This window comes from Lathamus discolor, chromosome 5, assembly GCF_037157495.1.
Source record: "Lathamus discolor isolate bLatDis1 chromosome 5, bLatDis1.hap1, whole genome shotgun sequence".
NCBI lineage: Eukaryota > Metazoa > Chordata > Aves > Psittaciformes > Psittacidae > Lathamus > Lathamus discolor.
This window is the reverse complement of record NC_088888.1, coordinates 97212483-97240250: the sequence shown is the minus strand read 5'-3', so window position 1 is coordinate 97240250 and position 27768 is coordinate 97212483. Positions and strand designations below refer to the sequence as shown.

The window sequence follows — 27768 nt, the reverse complement described above, 5'->3', positions numbered from 1 at the left end:
TAGTCTACTATCGCTGACAAAAATCAACACATTTGAATAAACTGCATGAGATTGTGACAAGGAAGTTATGGTATACTTAATATTCTTTATTAAGGTTCTTAATATTACCTGCCTAAAAAGTATGCGAAGATATTTATCAGACAAAAGACCTGCAGTAGTTCTCAACATTGCTTCGTGCTTCCTACATGAGTTTGCAGATTAAAAAGGAACCGAAGATTTAAAAGTTATCCACCTCCGAAAGAGCTTTCAAACAGTGCGAAATGAATGAGTGTACTTTCCAGAGCAAAACCAACAAGGTACAAACACCCATGAGAATAAACCTGCTTTTTCTCCTCCTGATTTTCAAAAGCTTTTAAAAAAAATGTGAAGCATGTTTTCTTATTCAGAAATTGGCCTAGCTTCAGTGAACACACTCAGCCATCACAGCACTAACTGAGGATTCATACCTCGGTGGCATGTGTCAAAGAAGTGCCTAGTTTAGGCACCCCACCTTACGATTATTTTTCAAGCAAGAAAAAATCTTATTTCTTACATTTCAGAAAGCTCATTCTTTTTTCTTTCAGATTATCTTTAGTGATCCCATTAAAATAGGCCTTATCAAGCTATAGTTATTTATACCTTTGATTATTTATCTAATAAGATGAATAAATAGTCTCTTTTATGTCCTAAATGTTATCTTAACAGAGATTATCTTAAGGTCTTACTGGAAGCTTTTGAAGAGAGAGATGAAGATGCAGAGTCATGGGAACGAGATCTTTCTCTTTTCATAGGACTTCTCTTTTCTGAAGTAGAACCTGTTACATGAATGGTAATAAGGGATAAGAAAACCAAAATATAAGGCAAGTAAGCCTGTGAGAAGGCACAGCTACACTGTCAAAGTAGAGAAAACTACACTCTAGTTTGCATGGAGTTTGACCTCATTCTGACACTGTTTTCAGTACGGAGACTACCTGTTGCTACCACGCAATACCGAATCAGCCTGTGGTCTATTCTAACTATGCTGAGCTGCAATAGCTTCACAAAATCAATGCTGCAGCCAGGACCTCATAATTTCTAGCTGTATCTCAACCATGTTTTTTCTTTCTACCGAAGTCTCACTTTTCTCACTAATCCAGTGTCAGAGAAATCAACAGGCAACGAGCTCTATCTTGTGAGTAGGTTATGAAATTACCTCCTACCCTATACATTACAGTTTTGTGGCTAGATTATATCTCAGCTTTTGATGATGAAAATCTGTATTTGGACAGCTACTAAGGATATTCACTTGAGGTTCCTAGGTTAGGCTTCTAAGTGAAAAGGTTTTTTTCTGAGCAATTTTACCATAGTAAACAGAGACATAAGCACTGCCAGCAGAAAGCTTAGATTGTAAGCTTATCTCAGCTGCTCTGAAGTGGACTCCAGAGGAGTATACCCTACTTCATGGACTAGGAAATCAGCTTTACAATTTAGAATCGGATCAGATATAGTCTACTACATTTAGTTGGCATACATCAACTAAACGGACAGAAGTCTGCATCACATCTAAAGTAGATGTCTATTGTAGACAGTCTGAGTATGACCTCATTTCATTCCTTTATGGAAATCATATATTTGATTAAAGTGAGTATTTTTGTTCCGCTTGTTCTGATATCCTTATTTTCACTGAGTAAGAATAGGTGAACAGTGACCAGCTCTCTTCTTCCTCATATTATACAGAAAAGAAAAGAAGGCCAGCAGTTTGAGACTTAAACAACCTACAGGGATAAAAATCCCTTGTTTTCCACAGTTACAAGGCACAATAGATGGTAAAGGAAAATGTAAAGAACTTAATGGTAACTGATAACTCCCATCAACTATCACTCAATTCCCCCTCCCCCCCCCCCAACAGTTCCTGGGTAAATTATTGTTGTTTGTTTACACATTTATCTATTCTTAATTGCTCTCTTAAGAAGTAATAAACTCAAACTGTAATCTAGAACGTTGTAATCTACAACATCAATTTGAATTCATGGACATTTTCAAGGAGTACTCAGAAGTTACTATGTTCAGATATATTTTCTAGCCATACTATTTAATATCTTACAAACTAGAGACTACTCAGCTGTACTATATATTTTCCTTGGGAGGAATCTTCGTCGTTGTCAGCATGTAAGCATAGGTTCAGGATCACCAGTCAGGGACCGTTTAGGTGCAGTTGCCTTGCTGTGAGGGAGGGGATGTGGTCACCGCTTCCGAGGTGGCAAAGCACATGCTTCCCTGCTGCAGGAAGGGCCACCCAGCACTCTGAACATGAGCGTTACAGGATGTACCCACTACAGCTCCACTTTCTGGCTGCTAAAACACACAGGGCAAAGCAGTGAGGGAGGGAGGGGAAAGAAGTGAGCCAAAAAACAGGGAGAGAGAACAGACGCAGCAGCAGGGCTGCAAGAGATTAAAATGCTGCAGCAGCAGCACACCCTGGGCAGAAAGGGTGAGAAAACACAGGTTCAATGAGGTGAAACAAAACTGAGGAGCAGAGCTCACTCAGTAAGGCTAACTTCAGAAACCCTCACCAAATAAGTACCCACACAATCCTGCTTCTTCTAATACAACTCAACCATTTTACAGCTTCTTTTATTATCACTACTAATAATACCTTCTGTCGCTACTTCTTCATCTTCATTATCAGTGCTGCTTAGTTTCTCTGGGTCACTTTCTAACACATCGTTCACAACTGCTTTCTCTGTGTGAACTTCTGAGCTCACAAAGTATGCTGCCAAACCAAGTTCTTGCTCCAAGGTTGTCCTTACCAAGGAAGATGAATTTATTAAACGTAGGTCACAATATCTCAGTGATCTGGAGAGAAACAAGAGGGGCTCATATGAAAACTCACTGTAAACTACTCCCTTACTTTTCTTACAAACACGGCCAAAGGGGTATTTAAACTACGGACAAGCTAGGACACAGTGTATCTTATATGTTTAATAAATTTACCACTGTGGTGTATACACTTTTCTTTTTCTTAATCCAGTTATGCACCTTACTCTAGTGCGCTGAATATTAGCATCTGCATAAGAAAAAGTTGAATAATTTGGATTATATGCCTAACATACAGAATGGTATTCAACTGAACACACGAATGCATTTAGTGTCCCAGGGCATCCTGTCTGGCTTCCAGGTGCCATTCCAGAAGACACTGATCTCTCCATACATCCTGTAGCATATATGCCAGCATCATGCAGATGTTTCAGCTACTTTAAGATGCCTACAGTAGTTACACTTTTTTTTTTTACATACCCTTATTCTCTTCTCTAAACCAGGATGCTCACAGTATTTTCTGAATTCTTTATATCTCGCTATAAGCAGGAAGTTATTATTACTAATATGGGGTTTGTATGTATGATATAAGACCTGATAAAAAATGGAAAAGAAACATCTTGGTGCTGAAATCTGTTTTTCTCTCCCATGAGTAATTACACAGTTAATCTTTAGCCATTTGGTAAGCAATGGATAAAATACTGCCACTGAGAAAATACTGAATCTTCTCACCTTGGCAAAGACTCCCCTTGTGGATCCATACCACTAAATATCAATATACAAGGCAAACCTTCCAATTCCAAATAGGTCTGTGGCTTCCAATCTACATCTTCAATTTTCTGCCAGACCTGTATAAGGTAAGAAACATTGTTGCACATATTTATATGGCACAAATAAAACCCCAGAAATATATTCTCTTGGCATCCATTGTATGTATCAGTTTGTACACTAGATGGATGTTCCACCAAGGGATGTGACAGCGCAAAGACAATTTCAGCACAGGTAGATTGCAGAAGTCCTAGATGATTACAGGAGGCAATCTACCTGCTGTAAATCTGAGGAGATTTGGACATTATGTTCCAGCATGAAAAGCCTCCCAGCTTCACAGCTGCATAGCACTGAGGCCAGGGCACAGGTAGGTAGAGTGGATATGGTACAGTGGACAGTAAAGCTGAGTAGGAGCTTTGAGGGAGAGAATAGTAAAGAGGGTTGCATCTTGAGGCAGATAATGTATGGATGTCTGATTCTTCCAAGGAAGAAAAGCAGCTAGGAACAAAACTTTTTCCACCTTCAAGGAACAGGGGAAAGCTGGAAGTGTTCGACATATGTTCAACACACACATACCACTGTTCTCACCTGCTACCTTCTGAAGTTTCCTGCTCTCTCGCAAAGCTATCAGTTTTCCTGATAACTTCGTGAGAAGCTTGATAACTAGATCTATTGTTTGCTTAGCATCTGCCTGTACTGATTTACTCACACCAGTCAGTCTTCTTTTTTTCTGTAAGACTGATCTACAGTTAAGGAGTACACAGTAGGACCGACAGTATGACAACTCAGCCTCTGACATTTGTATAGTTACGCATGTCAGAGAAGATAACCAGGATGTGATTCAGAACTAATACTGATTTTTCAGAATAAGTTATGCTTCATTTATAGCAGAATGAGATCAGTATTTGGCCCTGGATCTCAAATGACTTCATCTGACATGTATTGAATTAGGCACAGTACAGAGTATGCCATAATATATATTACACCATCCTGTAATGTAAATACATTTTTGCTTTGGTGATCAGATGATGGTAGTTTCATGAAAAGCAAGGGAGTATCAGAGGCTTTTGTTAAACAGATGACCCATGACTCTGGACCAAAAGGATATAAATTAATCCATAAACTCACACATGGTCTAGAAAGCATAAAATTCTGAGCTGTGAATTATGGGGTGCACTGAACCCATGACTAGTATTGCTGATTTGGTGCCTTCATGCCACCTGCTGGTGATAAAAATAATATAACTCTCAACTGCTCACTGATTAAAATCTTTATGCACTGCTGATTTTGTAAGAAAATTCTGCTAAAATTGCAGCATTTTTATTTGGCTTTTATTTGGCTTTTTTCCTTATTGCTTATGGTTTTTGTAGATAAGAGCAGTTCAACTTTTTGTTGAACTTTTTCTGTTTGGGAGGTTGCTGGTGGAAGTCGTGTTCTAGCCATAGAAGTTAACACTTCACTGAGCATTACCCAGGGATAGGACAATAGAGGCGTCACAGAGGGTAGGTCTAAAAGAGAAAAGTTATTCTCCTTATGGTAGTTTTCATTTCTACTAGTAAGATCCGCACTTCAGCTTATGGTCATAATTCTCACCAGTAAATCTCCCTACCTACCCATCTAATGAAGTTTCCCAGTATATGTCCTTCTGCACATTACCTTTAGTTGCTCCACAAAGTGCTTCCCTATTGTGATTCCAGAATTAGGACTTCCTAAGATTATTTCGAAGTTATCTTCAAGGGCTAGTCTTTCCCTTACATTATGCAGACGCTCATATGCCACTGCAGCCAGCGGAGTACATGGAATTCTCAATACTACCATGAGGCCATGACCGCTGGGACACTGTCTTGAAGAGTTTATGAGGTTTTGGGTGATTTCCAAAGTTTCAACTGAGGTGTAATTCTTCATTTGAGAAAGACCACACACTGCCATCATAGCTGCAGAGTAATGTTGTATGAGGACAAAAGTCCTTATCACTGCACTGTGTAATCTGGGGAACCTGAAATAAATGGCAAATTAAATAGGGAAGTATTAAAGGCTAAAGTGAGAAAGCCATTTTTTACAAAATATAGCAAACTCGGGATTTTCTCCTGTAAAGAATCCTTCATATCTACTACAAAACAGAATCTCACCAAACTGCAGTTGGATATTCTTTACAAGGCATCATTTCACAATCAGGATTGATGTTGTCTCTCTGTTTCTTAGTAAAGATGTACTAAGCAAGGAGTCCAGTAAGGTTACATCACTTTAATCTACTAAGGCTTTACTGCTGTTACAAAATTAATCACAGAATATTTGCTAAGGCACTCAGTAATAACATCCATCAAAATTATATCCTCTTATCAATGAAAATAGTATTCTTCATTATGTGTTATTCTTAAGGAGTGTGAGGAGGGATGGAGTGTTTCTCTTGTTTTCTTATTGAAGCCCTTAATCAACTTATTCTTGCTGCCAAGAGGACTAATACGTAGGCAGCATCCAACAAGCACTCCAAGTTCCCAAGCCCAGATATATCCTCTCTCAATCCCCAATATATGGAAGGGAGAGATATGGATATGTAAGTTTCCAGTGTTTTTCACAGAAATAAAACCTACACACACAGTAAAAAGAGGAACTATATCTTGCTCAGAGAAGTGCCTGACGTGTGATCAGAGCTCCAAGGCACCCTGTAATAAGCTCCATCAGTTAAGTGTAGATGCACTCAGTCTCCCAGTTAGCAGTTCAAATTCACAAGATTTTCCTTGTCCTGCCTCATTCTTCTTACAGATCCCAAAGGGTTTATCCACAGCTGCAGGCACACGCATAATGTGTCACTACTCTTATGTAGGTATTCTAGACTTGCTCCACAGGGACCAAGGAAAACTGATGATGTATTTTTGAGCTCTGAAGATTTTGTCACTGATCCAACTGTACAAACCGCAGTGATAGGTCTACTTCTCTCTGTGGTCCAAGTGCAGTATACACAAATTCTATATATCAAAATCAGCCAGGGTCAGCAAGTGATAACATTGGACAACATAGTAAACCATTTGAAATTACATGATGATGCCATGTTAAATTATTATAATGTAGAAGCAGCTACTGGCCACAGCAAGAACACACTCTAAATTGAGCTAAACAGCCTGCATGTTCACAGCAAGAGGAAGCCTAGACTGAGTAGATTACAGGCCAAATACATACAAAAAAGGTGGAAGAAGAAAATAAGAAGAGGTGAAATGCCCTTCCATACACTGCTGATTTGTGGGACAGTGAGAAAAAAAACAAACCAAACAAACAAATAAATGAGGGCATCCTACCTCTTTCCCACAGCCATGACCATTGCTTCAAAAGAGCTGTCATACCGAAGCAGTGGAATACTATGTCCAGAGAGGGTGGATTCTATGAATTCTGACAGTCCAAAGTATTTCTTGTTTTCATGGTATAAATCTACACCCTAAAGCAAATGAAGTAATAAAAATAAAAGGTAAAGTCTAACAATTATTAATTTACAATTGATTAACCATTTGTATCTGATGTTTTTGCAGTCACATTCTTTAATAAGCATACACCTACTCAGACATATGAAAACAAGGAGAGAAAGAAACAGAATTTATGCAGTAATGCACTAGAGAAAGGTTTTCAGATGGTTTCTATTTATGTAGCTCAAAAGATTTTTAGCAGAGCTACTGCAGTTTACAGAAAATATTAAAAGAATAAGGAAAAAAAAAGCAAAAAATGACAGGATTGGCAAAGGGGAAAAGAACTTGCCACAGACTGAACAAGAAAAAGATGCCCCGCAAACTTCATTCTTGTTTACAAAAATCATGGGGCCTCCACAGTTTTGTAAGTATGTAAATGCAAAATAACTTCTGAAAAGCTCAAAGCACCTTAAAGCATCCATCTTACATTGCTGTAGGAAGAAGGCCAGTGGATCTCATTGTAAGGGCTGATATGAGTATGCTGTGTCTGCAGTGCATAGGGGAAGGAAGTCACATGGAGGGTCACAATATTTGGTGCCTCTTTCACCTCCCTGCAGTTCAACAGTCTGTCAACAAGTCCTGTAGACACTTCTGTCTGAGGATAAAGGCTATGCATAGCACTGCAAAAAAAGAAACACAAAACTCTCCAAAGTGATCAGCACAAAAGAACATTTGTGTCAGTGGAATAGCTTTAACCAGGATGTGAAATTGAAGTTAAACATATACAAGGAACTTAGGGCTCTCTTCTTTGCCCTGCTTTTGTTACATAGAGGGATGAGAAATGGAATGCAAATTATTTCACTGCAGCTGAGAATTTCTGTAAGTCTGATAATGTCCCCAGCTAGCAAATTACCAGTCCCTTATGGCTGTTGGAATATGAAAGACAAACAATGAAAGGAAGCTAATGTTTGGGCAGTTACCAAAAAGACACACAGTCCTGTAGTAACTTTGGCTAGATTGTTAGTGCTGCCCTTAAGAAAATTTAATTCTTAGCTACAAAAATCAAGATAGAAAATGACAGACAGTAAGTGACTATGACAGAAAAACAAGGGAAACTATCTGTGACAGAGCTATGTTGAAAGGGAGTAATAGTTATTGCTAGGGTAAATGCCAGTATCATGGAACACTTAGTGAATTCATGCCAATGTATGTGACTCTGTGGGCAATCCCAGGCAATTATGCTCCTCTTTTAGGCATCTCATTTAACTGAATTCAGTTAGATGGCATGAATCCTGCCGTGCAGAATAGTCACTTAAATATTTGTCACATACTTTTATTAGATAAGAGGAAAAAATATCAGAGTTAAGCAGCAATACAGGTACATCCCTATCACTGAAGGATGTTATATGAATACATGTCACAGCCCTTAAGGCTGTGACAGCTGTAATAGGCCATGTAAGTTCCTAAGATATAGAGGAGTTGAAAAAGAAACCCTCACATGAAAAACCATAATTCTGGTGAAAATCATAAATCTTAACCAGTGTGAAAGACAAGACCTTGTCATTTCATTCACAAGCAAGATTCCATAATTTTGGGCTTCAGAAACACTACTGTGCTCCCAAAGTTGGAATATATTGGTATTTCTGGAGTTCAGTATGTTCTCCAAGCTCCATAATCCCACAGGAGCAAGAAAAGAAAAGCAGCCCAACTCCTCAGCAGGCAGTTTGTTGAGAAGCCAAGGAAACATGGCTCTGTTAGGGAAGAAACTACTTATTCATGTGAGCTGATGGAGAATTTAGTAGACTTTGGACAGAAACCTCCCTGCTTCCCTGAGATGTCTGACATTAGTATGTACCCACAGAAGCTTTCAATTCTTACAAAATCAGTGATTCTGGATAGAAAAAACATTGTACAGGAAAATTTTTAATCAGTTAACAAAATAAGCACTGTTGGCTTACTAGTTGTCTGCTCACTGTGGAGGGGTTTTGCATGTTTCACAGCCCAGAGGACACTGACAGAGGATAATGAGCTCTGTGTACTTTCACAGGAAGCTTTCCTTTGAACAAATTACAACCAGCCAAAAAAAACAATAGCTGTGGCTGACAGAAGATAAGAATGGTGAGCAAGAAAAGCTGGTATGTTCCACTGAGGCATAGTAAAATAATCAGGACAAAAGTAAGTTATGAAGGACCTTAAAAGAAAACATGTTTACTCAGTGCATGGGAAGATAGAGTTAGCAGAAAGATGCAATCAAAGATGAAGGAAGGGATAAATCAAAAAGCTGATCTTGAGAGCTAATGCAAATCATACTAATTTCTCTAAAAACAAGTTACAATTTTCTTACCTCATTAGGTCCCAGTGTGCATGATCATGGATTAGGACAAACAGAGTATGTGGATTCTGCATAGATTTATGTAAAAAGACTTTGAATTTAATCTGGGCCTCTGCATCTAATTTCATAACATACTGTTCCACCCTCTGCTTTGTAAGATGTTCCTTTTCTAATCCAAGTTCTAACAAAATACCTACAGAAATGGAACAAATGTCAGTATTTCCAGATAAAAATGCATTTAACAATGTCCTATAAATCTAAACAAAAATGCTAACAACAAGCACCTGAGTGCCAGAGATGAAACAAAGTCTGCTGATAAGTCACTTCGGAGGGTGGAACACAAATCAAGAAATCAATTTTCTCAAAGGAACCCAAATCAAGATTTTGAGTGCTGGAGTCAGCAATTGAGCAAATATGAGACAGCAATTTCTGAGCCACCGCTAGCTGGAATGGACGAATCTCATGCCGTTCAATCTCATAACCTGGAAAAAGGCAAAACTCTGTTTAGATATACGCCTGAAGTCTAATCTAACACAAAATGTTAAATCTGGCAAAGAATGACTGAGCTACTCTTTAAGGCACTTCGCTTATGAACAGGAATTCCAGTTTATGAAAATCTGTGTGGAATATGCAAATAAGTTTTTCAACATTTGGGAATTTTGGTTCTATAAGTTTCTTAAATGAAACTGAAATCGTGCAATAGCATTCCGATACCACAGAAGTAATAGAGCTTCAAAGGCTACAGCACCCAGTGGAAGGAAGCAGAGCATCCATCAGTGTAAATCTGAATATCCCAAGACCTGAGTTGGTGTTTGCATCAGGACCTTTACTTTCAAGACCCTAAGACTCTGCCCAGGTGGATCTAACTGCACACCCAGAGACCTGGTCTCAAGTGCCCAACTCCATGACCTCTGTAGAAAATGCTCCTTACTTACTTGTACACACAGCTGCTCCGGTTCCATTCAGTGTTGTTGATTTATTCACTGAAGCAGAAAGTGATGAAGAGATATGCCCTTGGTTTTCCTGATAAAATTTCTCCAGCAAAAGATCAATGTCACCCTCTATCAAATTGAAGCGACAGTGAAATAAACATCCATGTTAATAAGCGTTTGATTTCATACTGATTATTTTTTTTAACATCTTAAAGAGCTTTATGTACACTATATATATACTAGCTGGTTATCCTTGGCTTATTGGCTATTTTACACAGGAACCCTCTCATTATTTTCTGTTGCGTCTGTTTTTACAACATACTACTAGTAAAATTCAAATCAAGCCAGGGAATGACAGAAAAGCTCTGCAGACCACTGGCTAGGGCGTTTAAGGATGATAGAAATCTAGCCTCAAGGTCCTTATGTATATCTGCAACAGTAAAGACATGAAACTGGCTTATTGAATGTTCAGATAGTGGAGCTGTACTGTTTACTAGTAGGGATTACAAGAAGCTTTGGAAAATCACAGAATCACAGAATGGTTTGGGTTGGAAGGGACTTTAAAGGTCACTTAGTTCCAACCCCCCTGCCATGGGCAAGGACACTTTCCACTAGATCAGGTTGCTCAAAGCCCCATCCAACATGCATTTACATTGGCTGAGAAAAAAACAGTAAATCTGAACGATAAATGTTTTTAAACCTTTGACATTTTTGAAAGACAGAAAGAAAAATAATTCACTATAAAACTAAAAGAGAAACATTGGGTTTGTAGCCCTACACAATGCTGAAGCAGGCAAGGTATGTCTTATTGAACTGTGTATATCTGTAAATACTTCCTATACTATTCAGCAGGGTCCTTGCTTGCAGATGAAAGCTATGCAGAGAACACAATATGTTTGTCCTAAGTATTTAGCGTTTTCTCAGCAGTTGAAAAGATGTTTGAACATGTCTGCACTGAGCTCAGAAAGGTAGGGTCTGCCCTGTGAAGTGCAATCCAGTGAATATAGATGGCAACTATTTTCAGAATGCTCATTTAATTGTTCGGCTCAAACAGTAGCAATGGCAAAAGTGATTTCAAGAACTGCACTTTGAAGATACTAAGAACAGAAACACTAACATAACTGCATGACGGTTCAAGGAAAACAAGCTTCTCCTAAGTGACCACTCAAAATATGACGTATCCAGCAGGGTGTTTGTGAGTACAAATTTACTGATGTGACACAAATGGCAAAGGGAACTGTGACATCCCGTTGACACTGACAAATATGCTACATTTGCTCTCACTGTGGGATATGGTTTAACTTTCCATGTGGCTGGATATATCCCCAGATAATCGTGCCTGCAGTAATCCTCAGTACATTCAGTCATAAAATGATCCAGTAACCCTGGCCCTCTGCGATTGTCCTCTTTTTTCCATGCATCATGATCAAGTGCACAGTATGATAAGTTGAAAGGGCAAATCCTACTTTTGATAAAATAGCTCTGTTCTATCATGATCTAAATAAATTCTGCCCTTAGGGCAAAAGGATTTACACATTCATATGGATATGGTCTTGCACAGTATATGGATGGATTTGCATAGTTAAGAACAATAAGCTCAGACACTTGATGGCATATTTTTATGAAACAGGGATTTTAGAAACTTACTTTTTAAAAGGAATTTCAATTCAAATGGACTTTCACATCTTGGTTCTGCATTTTCTATATATATTTCTAATGATGTATTGCTTCAAGAAAGGTAATGAGCACAGCTAATTTCTCTGACTTTAAAGTGTCAGGGACTTGAAAACATGCCTCTTTATAACCTACTAGGTACCTGGGCAGAGTGTGCTAAAGAAGGACCCCAGAGTTTCCACTTTCCCTGTGACCAGCTGATAGTTAACTTCTTTTTGGTAGTCTGAAGGAGTGAGCATGCTCTCAGACAGAACTCTTGCCTGATACTTTCCTAAAAGACAAAAGAAGTAATTGTTAAAGCAATTCAAAATGAAGTTTAAAATGTTCTAAGTGATAATAAAAGTGCTACCCTGCAATATGAATACCACATACACAAAAATGGCAGAGATGAGCCTCTTCTCTTTGCTACACATGTATGCACCAGACACCAGTAAGATAGATTCATTTTTTATAACCTTTGTGTTTCTTTCCCAGTGTAGGAAATATTTGCTGATACAGTATATAAAAAGACCATATAAATATTCAAAGGAATTGTCAGTTATCTTTCACTCATAATGAATCTTTGAATGGCTATTCAAATAATTTATTTTATTATCGGCATAACTATCAACAGGCTGTCAAAGAGAATGACATTGACAGACCATCTTTTAGAAGCTAAGAAAATGTTTGGTCCTCTGCTTGCAGTAATATCCCAGTCACCCACAGCAAGAGAGCTTTATGCACTACCTGCGCTGTAACTGGCTATTATTTTTGTAGTACTGTTGACTGGGATGACTTGGTGAGGACACAGGCAACATAGGCAGAATGCAATTTGCTGGGGAGAAACCCGATTGTGCAGCATCAACTTCGCTTCATCACATCCTATTACTTGTTGGTCAAAGCTCTGCTTTTTGAAGAGGCTTACTGGAACTCCAACAAAACTCCTCATAGCACTGCATTACTCTGTTTTGCCTAGAGATACACCCTTGGGATCTTACCTGTTATCACAATGCAGGAATCAATGGCTCGATTTCTACTGGCACATATGATCACCACATAGTTTGTCTTTATTAATTTTCCTTCAATGAGTAGCTTAAACATTTCTGAAAGCCCTTCAGCCAGAGAGTAGCTGCACTCGATGATGTGGACACTGTTGTTACAGGAGCTAGCAGCGAGGCCTGCCAGCCAGGGAAGCTGGGCTGAAGTCACTGGTGTGATTTGGCTGGGCACTTGAGGGAAGGTCTGTGGAACAGCCTGTTGGTACTGACGGATTTCAGACAGGTGTGATTCCCGCCACGAACGCGTGAATATTTGCTCCAAATCCTCAATCAAAGGAACCTGGTCTGAGGCTAAAAAATATATGAAGAGAAAAGTAGTATGAAACAATACCATTTGGTTAACCGTTGCACTACAAACTTCTTTATTTTTCAAAATGCGCCCTTTTTTAGAGATTACCATGTTTCAGATTTATGCATGCATGAATATTGCCTTCAGCAGATGTGACCCAAATCTTTCATTCTGAAATGGCTTTGTGGTACTCAGGTAAAGCTGCCCTAATTGGAACCTTAGTATCAGTAATTAGAAATACTGAAGAGGTTGGGTACTGCCTGTCTCAGCCTAATACTACTTCTAAACCACAGACTCTGTACAAAAGCAGCGAATTACAGCTCTTTTCCTTTTATTTGTCTTTAGTTGCTATTGTCCCATATTATAGGAGAAGATGAACTTTGTATGTTTATATTCCAATCTCTCTGGTCTTCAAGATCTGATTATTTAGTTCTGTTTCATTTCCACAAATGAAAATGTTTCGTATCACATTAAATATCACTTAAGATTGATATTTAATATTCTTCTGCCCTAATATTTCCTTTCTCATTTGTCAGCATGGAATACATTCACTGCAGTCTATGTGGATGTAAAATTATCTTACCTAGTTGAACAAGGTAGTAGACAGTCAGTAAGAGCTGCATTTCCTCTGAAATAGGCTGTATTGTTGAGGCACCGTATTGTTCATATGCTTTAGATAAAGACTGTGAATTTCTGTAGCAGGTGTACAACAAAGGACTCACTATCACATCGTTAATGTTCCCACAAAGATATGGGAAGTTTCCATGACCTACAAAATGAGCAATGTTTGTACAGATCACATTAATTTCATAATCTCCCATGTATGCATTAAACAGTAAACCTTTGCATTTAATAGTAGACCTATGCATTTAATAGGTTTAATAGGAAACCTATGCATTTCATAGTAAACCTTTTACAATGGACAGTTTAGCAGTGTTTAGCAGTAAGACATATCTTTACATCTCTTAAAAAAAGTTGTAAGGCCTTGGAGGGTGGGGGGGTTTACCTTTTAAAATAACTGGCTTTGCTTTACAGATTTTCAGCAAGTTGTCAGGAACTGAGACTGGTTCTCCTGAGCCCACCATTGGAGATGAGGCTGGCCCCACCAAAGCAGGCTGTGGTAAAGAAGACAGGCTTCCTCCATCTAAGATTTTAGATGTATTGTTACTGGAGTCAGGTCTAATAACAATTTCCTCAAAGAAAAGTTATTCAACATCATCTCATAACCACATTTGGTATCAGTATTAAATGCTTTATATGGTTACACACATTTGATGAGCTGTTACTACAACCCATATTACTGTGCTAACTTTTTGGGAGGACCAATTATATTGTTGCAACCTTGAACATCACACATGCATCTAAAGATTGTGAAATGTTTATAAACAAACAGATATGCATACAAGAATACAGAGACTTATGTGATATCAGTGCACAAATAGTTATGATTTGTGTTCTGTATGTTTTGTTTCACTACTTCTAAACAGAAAAAGTTAAGATTCAACATTTGCTCAATTGTAAGTTCTTTACAGTAAATTTAATTCATAAAAAATAACACATTAAAAGAAAAAAAAAGGGGAAAGAGGTTTATTTCACTGCATATCACTCCAGTCTGTGTCTAGACTACAAAATCCAAGTGCCAAGAGAACTGTGACAAGTAACTGAAGCAATGGATGGTACCTTGACCCGAGTTGCAACACTGCCTTTAATATCCCAAAGATGTTTTGGTGTCTAAAGATGGACACAAGCATGTGTAGGGATTTATTAATAATGACTTGATGTCTGAAACTTGGTGAGACCTAAGCTCAGAGCATCAATGAGAAATCAATGGAAATGAAGCACCTAAATGCTGGTGATCATGTAGGTATCAAACACCTTCCAGAACTCTAATATGAATCTGCATGCATCCTTAAAATATTGCCTCTTTTCCCCCTTTATTTTCTGAATAATGAAACAAACATTACCATTACCTTAGGCATAGCTTACCATTTTTAATTCTGTTTGGAGCCTGTGGGTTGAGCTGCAAGTTCCAAGTTTCAGTAGACGACGGAGATTCTGGTGACCAGCCTTTATGGCGCTTTTTTGGAGGCCCTGTATTTGTTAAAGTGCCTGAATAACAGTAATATTTCATAAAAGCATTAGAATTAATGTATGAGGGTCTGTGCATGATAATTCAATGTGTCTTGTGCGTTACATACTGTGGTAGACAGGGTCAACTGCATGAATATAATTTTATATGGGATTTATTTTACTGTGTTATGTCCTGCTTAAATTTCTGGGACCTTTCTGGTGCAGAGAACCCTTAATTATCTAGGTAGACTTCATTTATTTTATACCAATGCTTTCCCCATACTAAGAATGATTTAGTAGGAATGAGACATGTACTAAGAATGCTTCTAAGTGTTAGTATTTTGAAGTCAACACTCTCGGCATTTTGCTCCTTTCATTTGTGAATACATGACACAGTGTTTCATGTAAGCTATTGCAAAATAAAATTCTCCAGGGGTTCAGGGTAATATTAATAAAGATCTGAGTTCTTTTCAAAAGTTTTCCCTCTTACAGGATTTTTGCCACTTCTGCTTACCATCTTCAGCTTCATGTTATTCCATATAACTCCTAGCATATACTTCTGTACTTTCCTTCTCTCCACATGTAGCTTCAACACGTTTGTCTGTAAAACCCTAACTTTCTCACAGCTTTTCTAGGAGTTCCTGATGATTAATTTCTTGAATTAACTTTCATTAATTTCTCAAGTCTTCTTGTGCACCCCTGCGAATTCCTAGAATGATGCTTCGACTAACAGCAAGCATTTCTAATTGTTGTGAGTCAATAGAGAGGATATCTCTGCTCACTATCTTGCAGGATTGAGCTATTTCTATTTCTGGACATGGCTATGCAGAAATTGTAACACTACTTCACGCTGTCTGGCTGTATCTCCTGGGAGAATGGCTAGTCCCACATAAAATGTAAGACAGAATAAGAATCTTATATAAAAAGGGGGGGTTAATTTTCAAAAGATATTAAAACTGAAAAGAAACCAGAAGTCTTCAGACATAGAATAAAATTGTTCACTGGCAAAACCTTCCATGCAGGTTTTCAATTACTTTGTTCTTTCAGCGTTTACCATGTGAGGGCAGTATTTAGCCATTTGCGCCATTCATTCTTTAATTTCGTTGCCTGGCATATGATTGAGACAAGAGTCACAAGATAGAGCAATACAAAGAATTTCTTTTATTAGAAAATGCCATATTCTTTCCTGTGAATAAGTTAGTTATATGTGGAAGTAATCAGTCTGAAATGAACTGGCAATAATATGTTGCTGCATAGAAGAAAGAGATCAAGAACCTGAATGTGCAGGGAAGAATTTGGCTGTGATACCAACGGATACCAGGGAAACTTGGAAAGATTTATTGTAAAATAGAACTATAGCATGTTTCTAGCTATAGCGAAGACTAACTCTCTTGGTTAAACAAGCCAGTGGCACAGAATACAGTTTGTGACAGAAAATAACACAAAACATGGTAATAATAGTGAATTGAGGACAGGTTTTTTAATTTGGAACCAGTTGCCAGTCTAGTGCTCCATCCCAAGGTGAACTGCAACACACGAATTATCCTATGAGTGATTACTTGTAAATCTTTCCTAATTCCCTTCACAAAACCTGTTGGTGTTATTGATGCAAAGTAACACATTTTTTAAGAATCTGGATTCAGTATCTAGTCTGTAGTTCTATGAAAGGAACAAACTGTCAATATAACAAAAACCTTCCAATCGGTAATCTGACCTGTAACAAAGCTAGGGCCGAAAGCATTTAACATTTTTATTGTCTGCAAATTAACATAGAAAAAGGTGTTACGGTCAGAAAAGACTTGGAAGGGAATAGTAAATTCTATTCATACAGAAAATTATGATCATGATATCATTTGTTCAATGCTTCTATTATACCCACAGAATATAGAGTTTAGAGTTATTAAATAGGACATGCATAGATACCTAACACTGAAGGTCTTGTCAGAACAGACGCGTTATTTTTCACCAACTGCTGTTTGGGTGATTCCTTGCCGTTATAAGCTGCTGAGCTTAAGGCTGCTGTTGAAGGGACATGATCTGTGGCTGCAGCTGGTCAGAAAAAAACAAAGTGTTTACAGTAAACATTTCTAGGTCAAGACCCCCAGCTGATGCAATAAGCTGATCACTCCATCATTTACTTTAATAGAGCTATGGGGATCTGCTGAGAGTGAATGCAATGGTGAATGAAGCAAACCCACTTCTGCTCTCATACCAGATTATTGCTTTCTACTCCCAGTCACGTGCCTGGGTAAAATCAGATTCTACAATTAAATACAAATGTCAGAACCTTTATCTTCTTGGCAGGTGGACTCTAGCTTTTACACGAAGTTTACTCAAGATCCAACTATAAGAGTGAGAGAAGTTGTTTAAATTTTACCAAGAAGATCCTAAGCCTCTATTCCAATTTGACATCTTCTTTCCAAGGTTCTTTTTAACTATGCTTTTAGAAAAAGAGAGGTTTTCTCAAGCATCATAGGTTTGTAATTCTGTAGCTTTTTTATATATGTAACCTCTGACCCGCCCTCACCCCCCCCCCCCCAAAAAAAATAATAAATGCTGATCTCCTATTAAAAAGAGATTAATGATTTGGTCTGGAGGGATACCAGTATTCCAGGTCTATTGTCTAGTTTAACAGGTTTCTCTCTCCTGTGTGAATCCCTGTAATAGCCACAAGACACTAAAGAGCTGTTTTCATTCTGAAGAAGCTCAGAGAGATCACTCTAGCCTCATCCATCACCTTTCATTTATGTCAAGCTAATGGAAAAGTAAATGTGTCAGAAAGAATCTTTAATACAAAAGGAGTTACAGATACTGATAATTAGTTTGCTTTTTAATATTAAAGCCACTTTTCTCAGCAGAAGAAAAACTCGAAAGCTTTTAAGCTGATGCCCATAGAATGCCTGCAGTAAAGAAGATTCTGGTCATAACAAAATATACTGAAGAAAGAAGAAAAAGCTGTAATGATTCTGGTTCCTGTAACATTTGCCATCTGTGACCAGACAAGCTACAGCTGGAGGAATATGAAACCTATTCTCATCAACTTTAAAAATAATGGCTTTTAAAAAAATTTGGTTTGCCTCAGCTATAAGCAAGCTGCAGATCACCTCTTTTATTACCTGCTAGCGTTTTATACATAAATTGCAGGGGAAAAAAGGACAGGGAGAGGCCTTCAAAGTATGATTGCTTTCTTTATTTGTAATATCTCTAAGTCCATTCAACTTGTTCTATTTTATGTGGTAGTGTGCTTAATGCTTGTCTTTCCATTCACACACATCCACACAAATACGCAGGCACAGAAGAGCAGGAATAGGTGGAAACTCAGCACGTTTTCCTTTTAAGCAGTACCTGATTGCTGTGTCCCAGTTGGAGCACTTGGGTTTGCTGCTGGGACCGGCTCACTTGAGGTGCTTCCTGAGAGGCCCGAACTTTCCGGCAGCTGGAACAACGTTCTTGAGCAGGTGCTGGATGAAGGTGGCCGGCTTCTGAACTCTTAACAAAAAAGAAACTTCTTATCATTGAGAACAGCAGCATTTGCTTTTTCTCTGCATGTTTGATTTGATAATTTCACACACAAATTACTTAGAGGCTAAAGCACTTGGAATGAAGGAACCCACACCTTCAGACATGCCATCCTCATTCTGGGTCAGTCAATTGCTTTTTACAGCTGCTCTAGTAATCACCTGACTTTAAAGAGTCTTTCTTTCTTTCAACTGATCTGTCTTAAGTTTTACACAAATGCCAGTCCCTGTGATAGCTAAGCTTGGATGATGAAAACCAGAGCTCGAGGAAGACGTTATCTTACCTGCCCCTTTCCAGCAGATTACAGATCCTTTGGTCAGAGCTCCCTGTGCATTCCTGACCAGATAATACTTTAAGTGTTTCTGTTTCTTGGGCTGAGTGGTCAGTTTAAGATTAATGTGATTTGAGAATTCTGTAAAGTAGCAGAAACCCTTCTTGCCACAGCCAACACAATTGCCAGAGAAGCCTGATAAAATAAACAATACATATAATCCAATGAGATAGGGGTGTCATTATTAACAACATCCAAATATGACCTTTTCCTGGAGAAAAATCTTTATTTTCACAGAGTGAACTTATGAACATTTCCCTCCAAAAAAAAAAGTATTTCATCAAGTCTGCTGTATTGCACTTTGGCCACCAGACTGCAAAAACAGAGCCCCATGTTTATGGAACAAGTAAAGCAAGCCATATTTTTCATTTTCTCCCACCAGGAAAAGATCACGATTCCTATTTATTACCAACCTGTGAAACACTAAACCAAGAAGTTTCTGACTGAAGAGTACTGAATCATATGCTTAACCCCAGCCCTATTCAACACCAGAGAAAGTACAGGCTTCACTTCTGTTTCAGCTTTCAGTGAAATTAAACATACAATTAAAGTCTCAAGAAATTAGATATATTTAATCTATTATATTTAATTAGATTTAAGTATATTTAATTACCAAGTACCTACTACAGATGGTTTTTCAGAGAGGGAAAAGTACTCAAGCCTTCCTGGGCTATTAATTTCAAGTAGCTTTCTCAAATTGTGGCTGGACCATGTCAGCACTTCACAGCAGTTTAAACTATTTATGATTACTGAAGCAGAGCATCTGCAAATTTATAGACACAACAGAGACATAGCCCTTGTACGTAAAGAAGTTTATTGTACTCAGGTTTGATGGGGCATTTCCAGGGATACTGCCATTTCCCCTCATTCTGAGGTGCACGCTTTGAGCCTCAAAGAGGAGCTCGTGGTGGCGATGCCATTATCTTTGCAAATAAACGGGCTTCCTTGCACAGCTGACTATATGCCTTTTGGTTCTTAAATTACCTTTTTATCCATTCTCCAAAGCATTTCCTAAAAAATTTTCATTTTGCATCAGACCAATGCAACTGTCTGAAAATACTTATTACCTACAGAAATGCTGTAGTGTGCCATTAGAAGATAATCTTCCCCGAGGAAATTTTCTCTATTCCCTACACATGACCTGAAGCATGACATTTTCTTTTGTTTTAATCATATCCAGTGAACATTTTTATGTGTCGTCACAAGAACTGAACTGGAAAGGGTGTGTTCAGTGAATTGGAAGATGGCAAAACTAAAGGAAGTACATTTCATATAACAAATGGACCATGACATTGGAAATAAATAACTGGAGTAAAGGATCAGTAATATGGTAAAAAAAAAATAAGATCCATTTGTGATTGTTTCAATCACATATTTCAAACAAATATAGCTTTCAAATTAATGTTCAGTACCTTTTTCACTGGGTAAACTACAAACTCTGGCATATAATGCTTTGCAAACACCTGTTGCTTGGTTTACAGCCCCAGCACTTTCATTAGTTTTCAAATGGCTCAGAAGAATGTATAAAAATACTAAGTTTGTGTGGAAATTGGTCAGGTATCCATGGGAACAAGTGGCTAACAGCTATAGAAAGCTGCCTATTATCTCTGATCTTGGTCGGCAGGATGATAAAGGTCATTATGACTCATAAAATCAGGACAAGTCACAACTCTGCAGAATCCTCTGTGCTACATCAGTCAGCACAAAAGCATCTGCCTAACATCACAGAGCCTTCAGTAGCTGCAATAAAAGTAACAACAAAAGGAAACAAAATCACAACGGATGTGGCAAAGCTGTACTCTGCATGCATTTTATGTAGATTAAGAAATCATAAAAAGCATGCTGCTTCTGGTAAATGAAAACTTCCTGTACACTTGGCAGCACACTGAGCGTGACCAGCTGTGCTGCAGTTTTTGCCTGTTCGCCACTTACAAGCCCTTACGTGCTTTCAAATGCGAGCGTGAAGGGACCATTTCCAAAAGTGAAACAGAAGTACCTGTAGGTTTTATTGCTTTGCTGGGAGTGTCCAGCAACTTGCCAAAGCCACAGGTGGAAACATCTGTTCAACAGAAGTTGGGCAGTGGTCACAAAATGTTTTCTTGGGGAGTTTAGTTCAGTTATTATTAGTAACTCATCATGCATTGTGGGTAAATCGCCCTCGGCCTACATGTAGCAATAAAGTCTACCTGAAATAACCTTTTGCCTTAATCGTCTATTTTTAACTCTGTGAAGTCTACTGGAAAACTATTTTACACCACATATAGCACGCAGGTGAGGCCTAGGAAGGATTAAACAGATCTAAATTTCCACCTGCTTTGAAAAGTCCTTGGAGAACATTTTAGAAGTGTATTTTTTAATTTTTCTTCTAAGTCAAAGTGTCACCTTTCACCTCAAGCTTCCCCAGCTCCTACGAGTCCAACTAAGAGTCCTTTCTTGCAAGTCCCTGCCAACACCATTTTTCAACCCATTTATTCTGTCCGACACTCTCTTTGATGACAGCCATTGCTTCATTGCTACAGCTCAGCCCTGACATCACAGCTAGAACACAGCGTGGTCTTATAATTCCAATGCAATAAAACGCTGTTCAGTCATCACTCACTGCAGGGCTTTACCAGCCTTGCTCTCAGCACTTTGTGTAGCAGATTGAGTAACACAGAGAACCCAAACATTTCATCAGCGTCCTTTCACTGAGTGCTCTGTTCATGGGCCATGGCCCAAGGCAGCAGCTGATATAGGGGACAGCTTGTTTCATAAACAAGCTGCATTAAATATTCTTCCATATATTATAGAGAGGACAAAGGTCAGGGGAGCTGGGGTAGCCATAAGGTGACTCAATATATCTATGTCATGGGATTGATTTCACTAGGGAATTAGAAATCAATGCCTGGAGTTTAGGGGCTAAAAGCCTTTCACCTTTAGGTCACCAGTTCACATCCAACTCAGTGACTTCAGGCTGTGCCCTCTGAAGATTGTTTAATCATGAGGTGTTTGATTGTATCTGATATTTTATCCTATGCATTTGCTTGAATTTGCTCACATCACAATAATCAATTGCCCATGATTTAAAAACCTCTTCCACAGTAAGGACCTTGTGCTCAGAATAAGGACCTTGGACTAAAAGGGTATGAAACCTGACCTACCTTCTCACTGGGGAAATGGTTCCTTTGGATCAACAGTGAGCTTGTGCTCGAAATAAAGAGAGGACTTCAGGATTGAAGGATATCCATCTAATATTTCAGAATCTAATCTTTTATAAATTGGCTGAATATTTTCTTCCTGTTTCTGTTTCAAATAAGTAACAAGCTTTTAATTAATGTTACTATTTTTGTGGAAAGTTGGCGGCTTGCTTAAACGAAGAATGATGATATTATCAACTTTTCAGCAGAAGTGTTTCTTCTTTTCAGTCTTACTTGCAAGAAAAAGCATACAAACACTGGCAATGCTCCACATTTTTTCCACCACTTGGTACCACTCCATGTAAAGACTGAAGTCCTAAAATGTCCTTAAAAAATAAATTAAATCAATATGGTCAGGCTGGAGAGTGCCATTGTATGGGAACTCACTATTACAAGAGCCCAATAGACTATTGCACATTCTAACAGAAGCAGTCGCTGTATTTTACATTACAGTGTTTTCATCTTACACACAGCTTACAGTGCAAGCAAACTAAACTCCTCTGTCATTCTGACCTCAGGGACCAAAGGAAAAATAAAAGGATTTCTTATTCTCTGCTAGGGATGTGGGCAGCCCTTTGGTCCTTTGGGAAGGAAAATGACGGGTGAATAGCTGCTTTGTTTATCATGAGAGACTCTCCTTGAGACTGAGAACTGGGGGAAAAAACCCATCAGAGGACAAACCTTTGGGAGTGGTACATATTAGCTGCTTTTACTAGGAAACACTAAATATCAAACACAATCACAGAAGTGCTCCCCCATCTAAGCATTCCTTCAGCTAGTATAAAACCCGAGAAACGGCTTCTTAAAGGCAAAGAGCTAAGTCTGCTTTGTAGAGTAATTAAACTTACGGTCTAACTTGATGACCAGAATCATAAAAAGTACATGTTCAGACACAGAATGTTTTGCTTGCTAAAAAATATAGTCTTTTACAGAAAATTGGATTTTTTTCCTATGGGAATAATATGTCAATTGTAAAAAAAAAAAAAACCCAAAACAAAAAAAACCAAAACAACCTCCAACAGAAAGCACTCCCAAATCACAAGCACATATGCCTTGATGGTGGGACAACTTATCAGCATAATCAACAAATTAGCACATGCCTCAGAGGCATATCAACAGACCTTAATGGGAACAAGATTGTCAGTCAAAAGCTGGCCCGGAAACTACTGAGACATTTCCTGTTTTCTTCTGGAATTTTTGTAGGCTTCACAAGGCATCTTCACAAACATATGCAGGCAGACCATGAGAAATCAGGAAACTATTGGTCAATTCATTAGTGTCTTTTCCCCTCAAATATTTGGGGTTTTAAGAAACCTACAGTACTGAGTAACAGCTGCCTTACAGGAACGCAGCATATTAAGAGAAAAAGCATTAAATTAAGCAAAAACAATTGTGCTGAAGGGTTACAAGTGATGTGCCTGTATTACCAATAAACCTTATCAAAGTGTGTCATATACTCTGACTTACGAGGAGAGCTCATTTCAATCCTAAATTTATCCAATTCTATTTCCCTCTAAACTTAGAAAGGCTTAAAGGGGCCACTTTCCATGTTGTTTCAATAGGCCAACATGCTCAAATAAGAACAGCCTAAACTCAGACCAAAAATAGGCCTTCTAGCCTATCTTTAAAAGAAAGACAATAAATAGAGCTTTCCTTCTTCATATGAAAAGCTTTCAACTTAAATCTATCACAAGACAGAGGTCACTGTGTTATACTAATAGACAGAGAATCTAAAGCAAGGATGGTTCTGTCTGTCTTTTATCTCACCAAGTGTCTGAAACTAATGAGACTAGTCATGTCTGCTTCTGATTTTACTTACCCTGATTTGACTTGCATCAATGTGTGAAAACCAGAATCAAACAATAATTTCTATCTACAGTATCATCTGTTGTACAAATAGTATTCTACCCTCATGTCAGTAAGATATAGTGTGGGGTTTTTCATTAGATTAGGGACTAGGAACTTTATTTTTTTCCTAGATGAATACTTGAATCTTAAAGAAAGTAAGTTCTTTCATATTTAAGCTTGTTATAAAACACATAAAAGTCATCCTACAGGATTACTAAAATTCTTTGCAATAGACTGTGATTCACTAGTGTTTAAGCGTACAACAACAGCCAAAAATAAGCATTTAAATGGTTCCAGGAAACTAAAATGTATTAAATAAGCAAGCTGAGGATGCAAGTAGCATAACAACCTCCCAGTTATGTTCTTGTTGCCTTGTTCTGTTCTTGTTTAGCATGCAATTAACAATTACACTACTTCCTCTCTGCTAACAGCCTAAGGAGCTTAAGCTGTTAATAGTGGTAGCGCTGAATGACTTGAGTGGTACAACATTCCTGTCTTTATCTTTAAAATGACAACACATGGGTGATTTACAGCCCTCCTAATTCTTTTACAATCACTGATCAAATGTACTGTGACCAATCCAACTCTGCAAGATCACATGAAGAAAGAAATGACTGTACATAGAATTGCATTACGTGCTTTCACACTACACTGTCATCCCAAATGCCTTGAAGAGCTGCTGAAACTGAGCTAACAACGGAGTTAATGTCATAACCCTCAGTGTTTGCAAAAGAAAACTTGTGACAAACGTTTACTTTTTGCCATTTAAAGCTTGGACTGGTAGACAGATATAACATGCAGCATTTCTGTGGTAACTAACAAAGAAAATACATAAGAACCTGAGACTGTCAGATTGAAAAAAAAGAGTTCTCCCTCCAATAATACACCTCTTTTGACAATACAAAAACTATTCCATTCTAATAATATTAACATTCAGTTTATTCATTCAGTCACATGATCTCAGATCTTCCCTATCTGGGTTGATTTCAATGAAGCTAATGGCCACCAGAAAAGCTATAATAAAAATAGATAAAAGGACCTAGTTTTATGTCAGAAGTTAGACTTTTAAATGGATGAAAAGCAAAAAAAATTGGAAATATCCTACAAAGAGCATTATTCAAACACACAATATTGCCTAATTACACATGCAGGAAAAATTTAAATTTATAATCATTCGTATTTATTTATATTGCGTTAATAGCAAAAAGTCATTGGTTAGGATCCAGAACACATGTTATTGTTCATTGTTTAGGATCCAGAACACATGTTATTGTTCATTGTTTAGGATCCAGAACACATGTTATTGTTCATTGTTTAGGACCCAGAACACATGTTATTGTTCAAATACAGAGGAGAATATCATCCCTATCTCAAGAGATAAATCAAAACTGTCATAAATTTTTGTAGCCCAAACTACCATCAAACCATTTCCATGTATATAGTAGCCTGAAAGTTCCAACTGACAGACCTCCAGTCTGTTCATGTCAGTATTTGGAAAGCAAAAATAGAGACAGGCATCAGTTCAACTACTCCAGTTACCAGCTGTCCAGTTCCAGCAACTGGGACATAAACTGACTGGACAATGACTTTTAGCCTTGGACTAATGGATAGAAGGTGATGAAGCACTTCTAATGAGCTGGCTCATTCTATGTGTTTCCAAAGCAAACATAGCCAGCTCTTAGCTGTTATCTTGTTGTGCATCACCAGTGAGCATTACTATAGACGTGGAATGGAAATAAGATCTGCTGAACTCACTCTGCAAAAAAAGATTAGCTATAAATTGTAGCCCACAGAAAAATCCACTTACTGCAATTCCAGACACCTACCCAGCAGGGCATTGTGCCCATTGTCATCTGGCAGGAACCTTTTATCCACAGCACACACTAATAGGTGATCAGGTAAATTTGGTGACTTTGCACCAACAAGTAAAAATCCTGATGGTACCTCAATATGTTCATTGGAAATTGAAACCAGCCTCAAATCTTTACCAGCCTGGCAGAAACCTAGAAAAGAAAACAACACATTTTATGTTGACAAGATATTCTTTGTTTAATACTCACAACTGTCTTCAGTAAAGTAATTCCTGTATTTTTAATGAGAAACAAATTTGTATCCTCTGAGGTCAAGGGCAAGCTCGGAGATAATTTTCTTCCCTGCCTTTTGGTCAGCCATGAACAGATGCTGCCAGTACAGTGAACAGAACAATAAATCTGAAAATTTACATGAAGTTTCTCTTAATGATGTTTTGCAACTGAAGTATTTATGGGACTATTCATCATCATCATAACTTAGGTCAAATGGAGGTAATGGTTCTCTATATCCGGTGAATGTCACTGGTTTTTGCTGGGGTTTTGAATATTTTTTATAGCAATATTGAATAAGGTACACTTTAAAGAGAAAAAAGAGACAATAAAGCCGCAAGAATTACCACATTCATTTTAGCAAACACCATGCCTGCAAACTCAACCTTTTAAAGGTCGCGTTGCCTAGGAGAACTGTTCTCATGCCAGGCATTCCAACACAAGTGCTTATCTCAGACACTGTGCAAAGACCCTGTCAAATATAAGACCAGTCAAGAGAAATCCAGCTTTATCTGGCAGATAATGAACAGAGATATCTTTTGGATTTCTATATTGCATACATTATCACATTCTGATGAATTATAGTGGAAATGGCACCAATTCTACCCTTTTCAGTAAAGCAAATGCCTCTGATAGCACATGTAGTGCATTTCTTACCGTCAGTAGTGCAACATCCTTCTGGGGGAGGCTTCACCTGATAAGAAAGAGGACTACTTGATTCTGAGCCTTCTTCCTCCTCCTCTTCTTCTTCTTCCTCATTATCTGCTCTGCTGCCTGCTACAAATTATCATAGCATAAATGACTTAAGACAACTGAAAACACTGGCAACAAACCAATGAATGAACAGGGTGACCCAGTTACAGAAAGTATTACAGCAAACTGGATTCTCTTCTCTTGACAATGGCTTTACTGCTGCCAACTCTTAAGATATTTATTGTTTCTTTAAAGCTCCAACTTCCAGCTATGCTTACAATAGAATGTCTTCCATCAAAAAACAAAAAAAGCTTTTCACTCCTGTGCAAAAAAAAAGTTCAAAAGCATGACCCAATTGCACCTGAGAAAACGAAAAGAACACAGAAAGGGCAAATAAAAACCATCTTCCATTTATTATTTTTTTAATCTCATTATTTTTAATCTAATCTAATGATTTTTAGAGACCTAACTCTTGGTGTTTGAATTCTTGCTATTCACAACAGTGTAACTGTATCCTTTTGTTCACAATATTAGCAGCCGATATAAACCCAAAGTCATTACTTCTTAGCACTCTAGAATGCCCTGGCTACAGTCCAAGTACAGATTTTGTTAATTAGGTATTGACTGGGTCCTTGGTGTTGTACAGGAGACTGAAGAAACTGCTTGAAACTAGGGTCACCACAGACGATGCCATGATAAGAACACCTAATTCTCAGGCCGTCTGTCTCGTACCAGAATCCAGAGCTCCAAGTAAAGCACTGCCTCTCACTGCACATCAAGGAAAGGCAAATGTCTAGAAAGATGATTCTCAGCAGCCTGTGCGTGGGCTGTGCTTGTCTAGGAGGCAA

General features: G+C 38.1%; 1 protein-coding gene across 3 annotated transcripts in view; it reads right to left on the bottom strand.

Annotated features, from left to right (window-relative positions):
* The window catches only part of GREB1 (growth regulating estrogen receptor binding 1), a 94556-nt gene that overhangs the window by 22966 nt on the left and 43822 nt on the right, over nucleotides 1-27768 (bottom strand). For 2 of the 3 annotated variants that reach the window (XM_065681635.1, XM_065681637.1), the window contains exons 3-21: nucleotides 26885-27004; nucleotides 25973-26149; nucleotides 19075-19257; nucleotides 18618-18761; nucleotides 17196-17321; nucleotides 15189-15311; nucleotides 14209-14346; nucleotides 13786-13971; nucleotides 12854-13204; nucleotides 12019-12147; nucleotides 10206-10331; nucleotides 9555-9752; nucleotides 9283-9463; nucleotides 7426-7618; nucleotides 6837-6973; nucleotides 5200-5539; nucleotides 3508-3623; nucleotides 2615-2814; nucleotides 705-794 (exon numbers count right to left, since the gene is read on the bottom strand). In XM_065681635.1, coding sequence (XP_065537707.1) covers nucleotides 705-794; nucleotides 2615-2814; nucleotides 3508-3623; nucleotides 5200-5539; nucleotides 6837-6973; nucleotides 7426-7618; nucleotides 9283-9463; nucleotides 9555-9752; nucleotides 10206-10331; nucleotides 12019-12147; nucleotides 12854-13204; nucleotides 13786-13971; nucleotides 14209-14346; nucleotides 15189-15311; nucleotides 17196-17321; nucleotides 18618-18761; nucleotides 19075-19257; nucleotides 25973-26149; nucleotides 26885-27004 — 3258 coding nt within the window. The remainder of the gene's footprint in view (nucleotides 1-704; nucleotides 795-2614; nucleotides 2815-3507; nucleotides 3624-5199; nucleotides 5540-6836; nucleotides 6974-7425; nucleotides 7619-9282; nucleotides 9464-9554; nucleotides 9753-10205; nucleotides 10332-12018; nucleotides 12148-12853; nucleotides 13205-13785; nucleotides 13972-14208; nucleotides 14347-15188; nucleotides 15312-17195; nucleotides 17322-18617; nucleotides 18762-19074; nucleotides 19258-25972; nucleotides 26150-26884; nucleotides 27005-27768) is intronic. The other variant, XM_065681636.1, reaches the window with a different exon arrangement.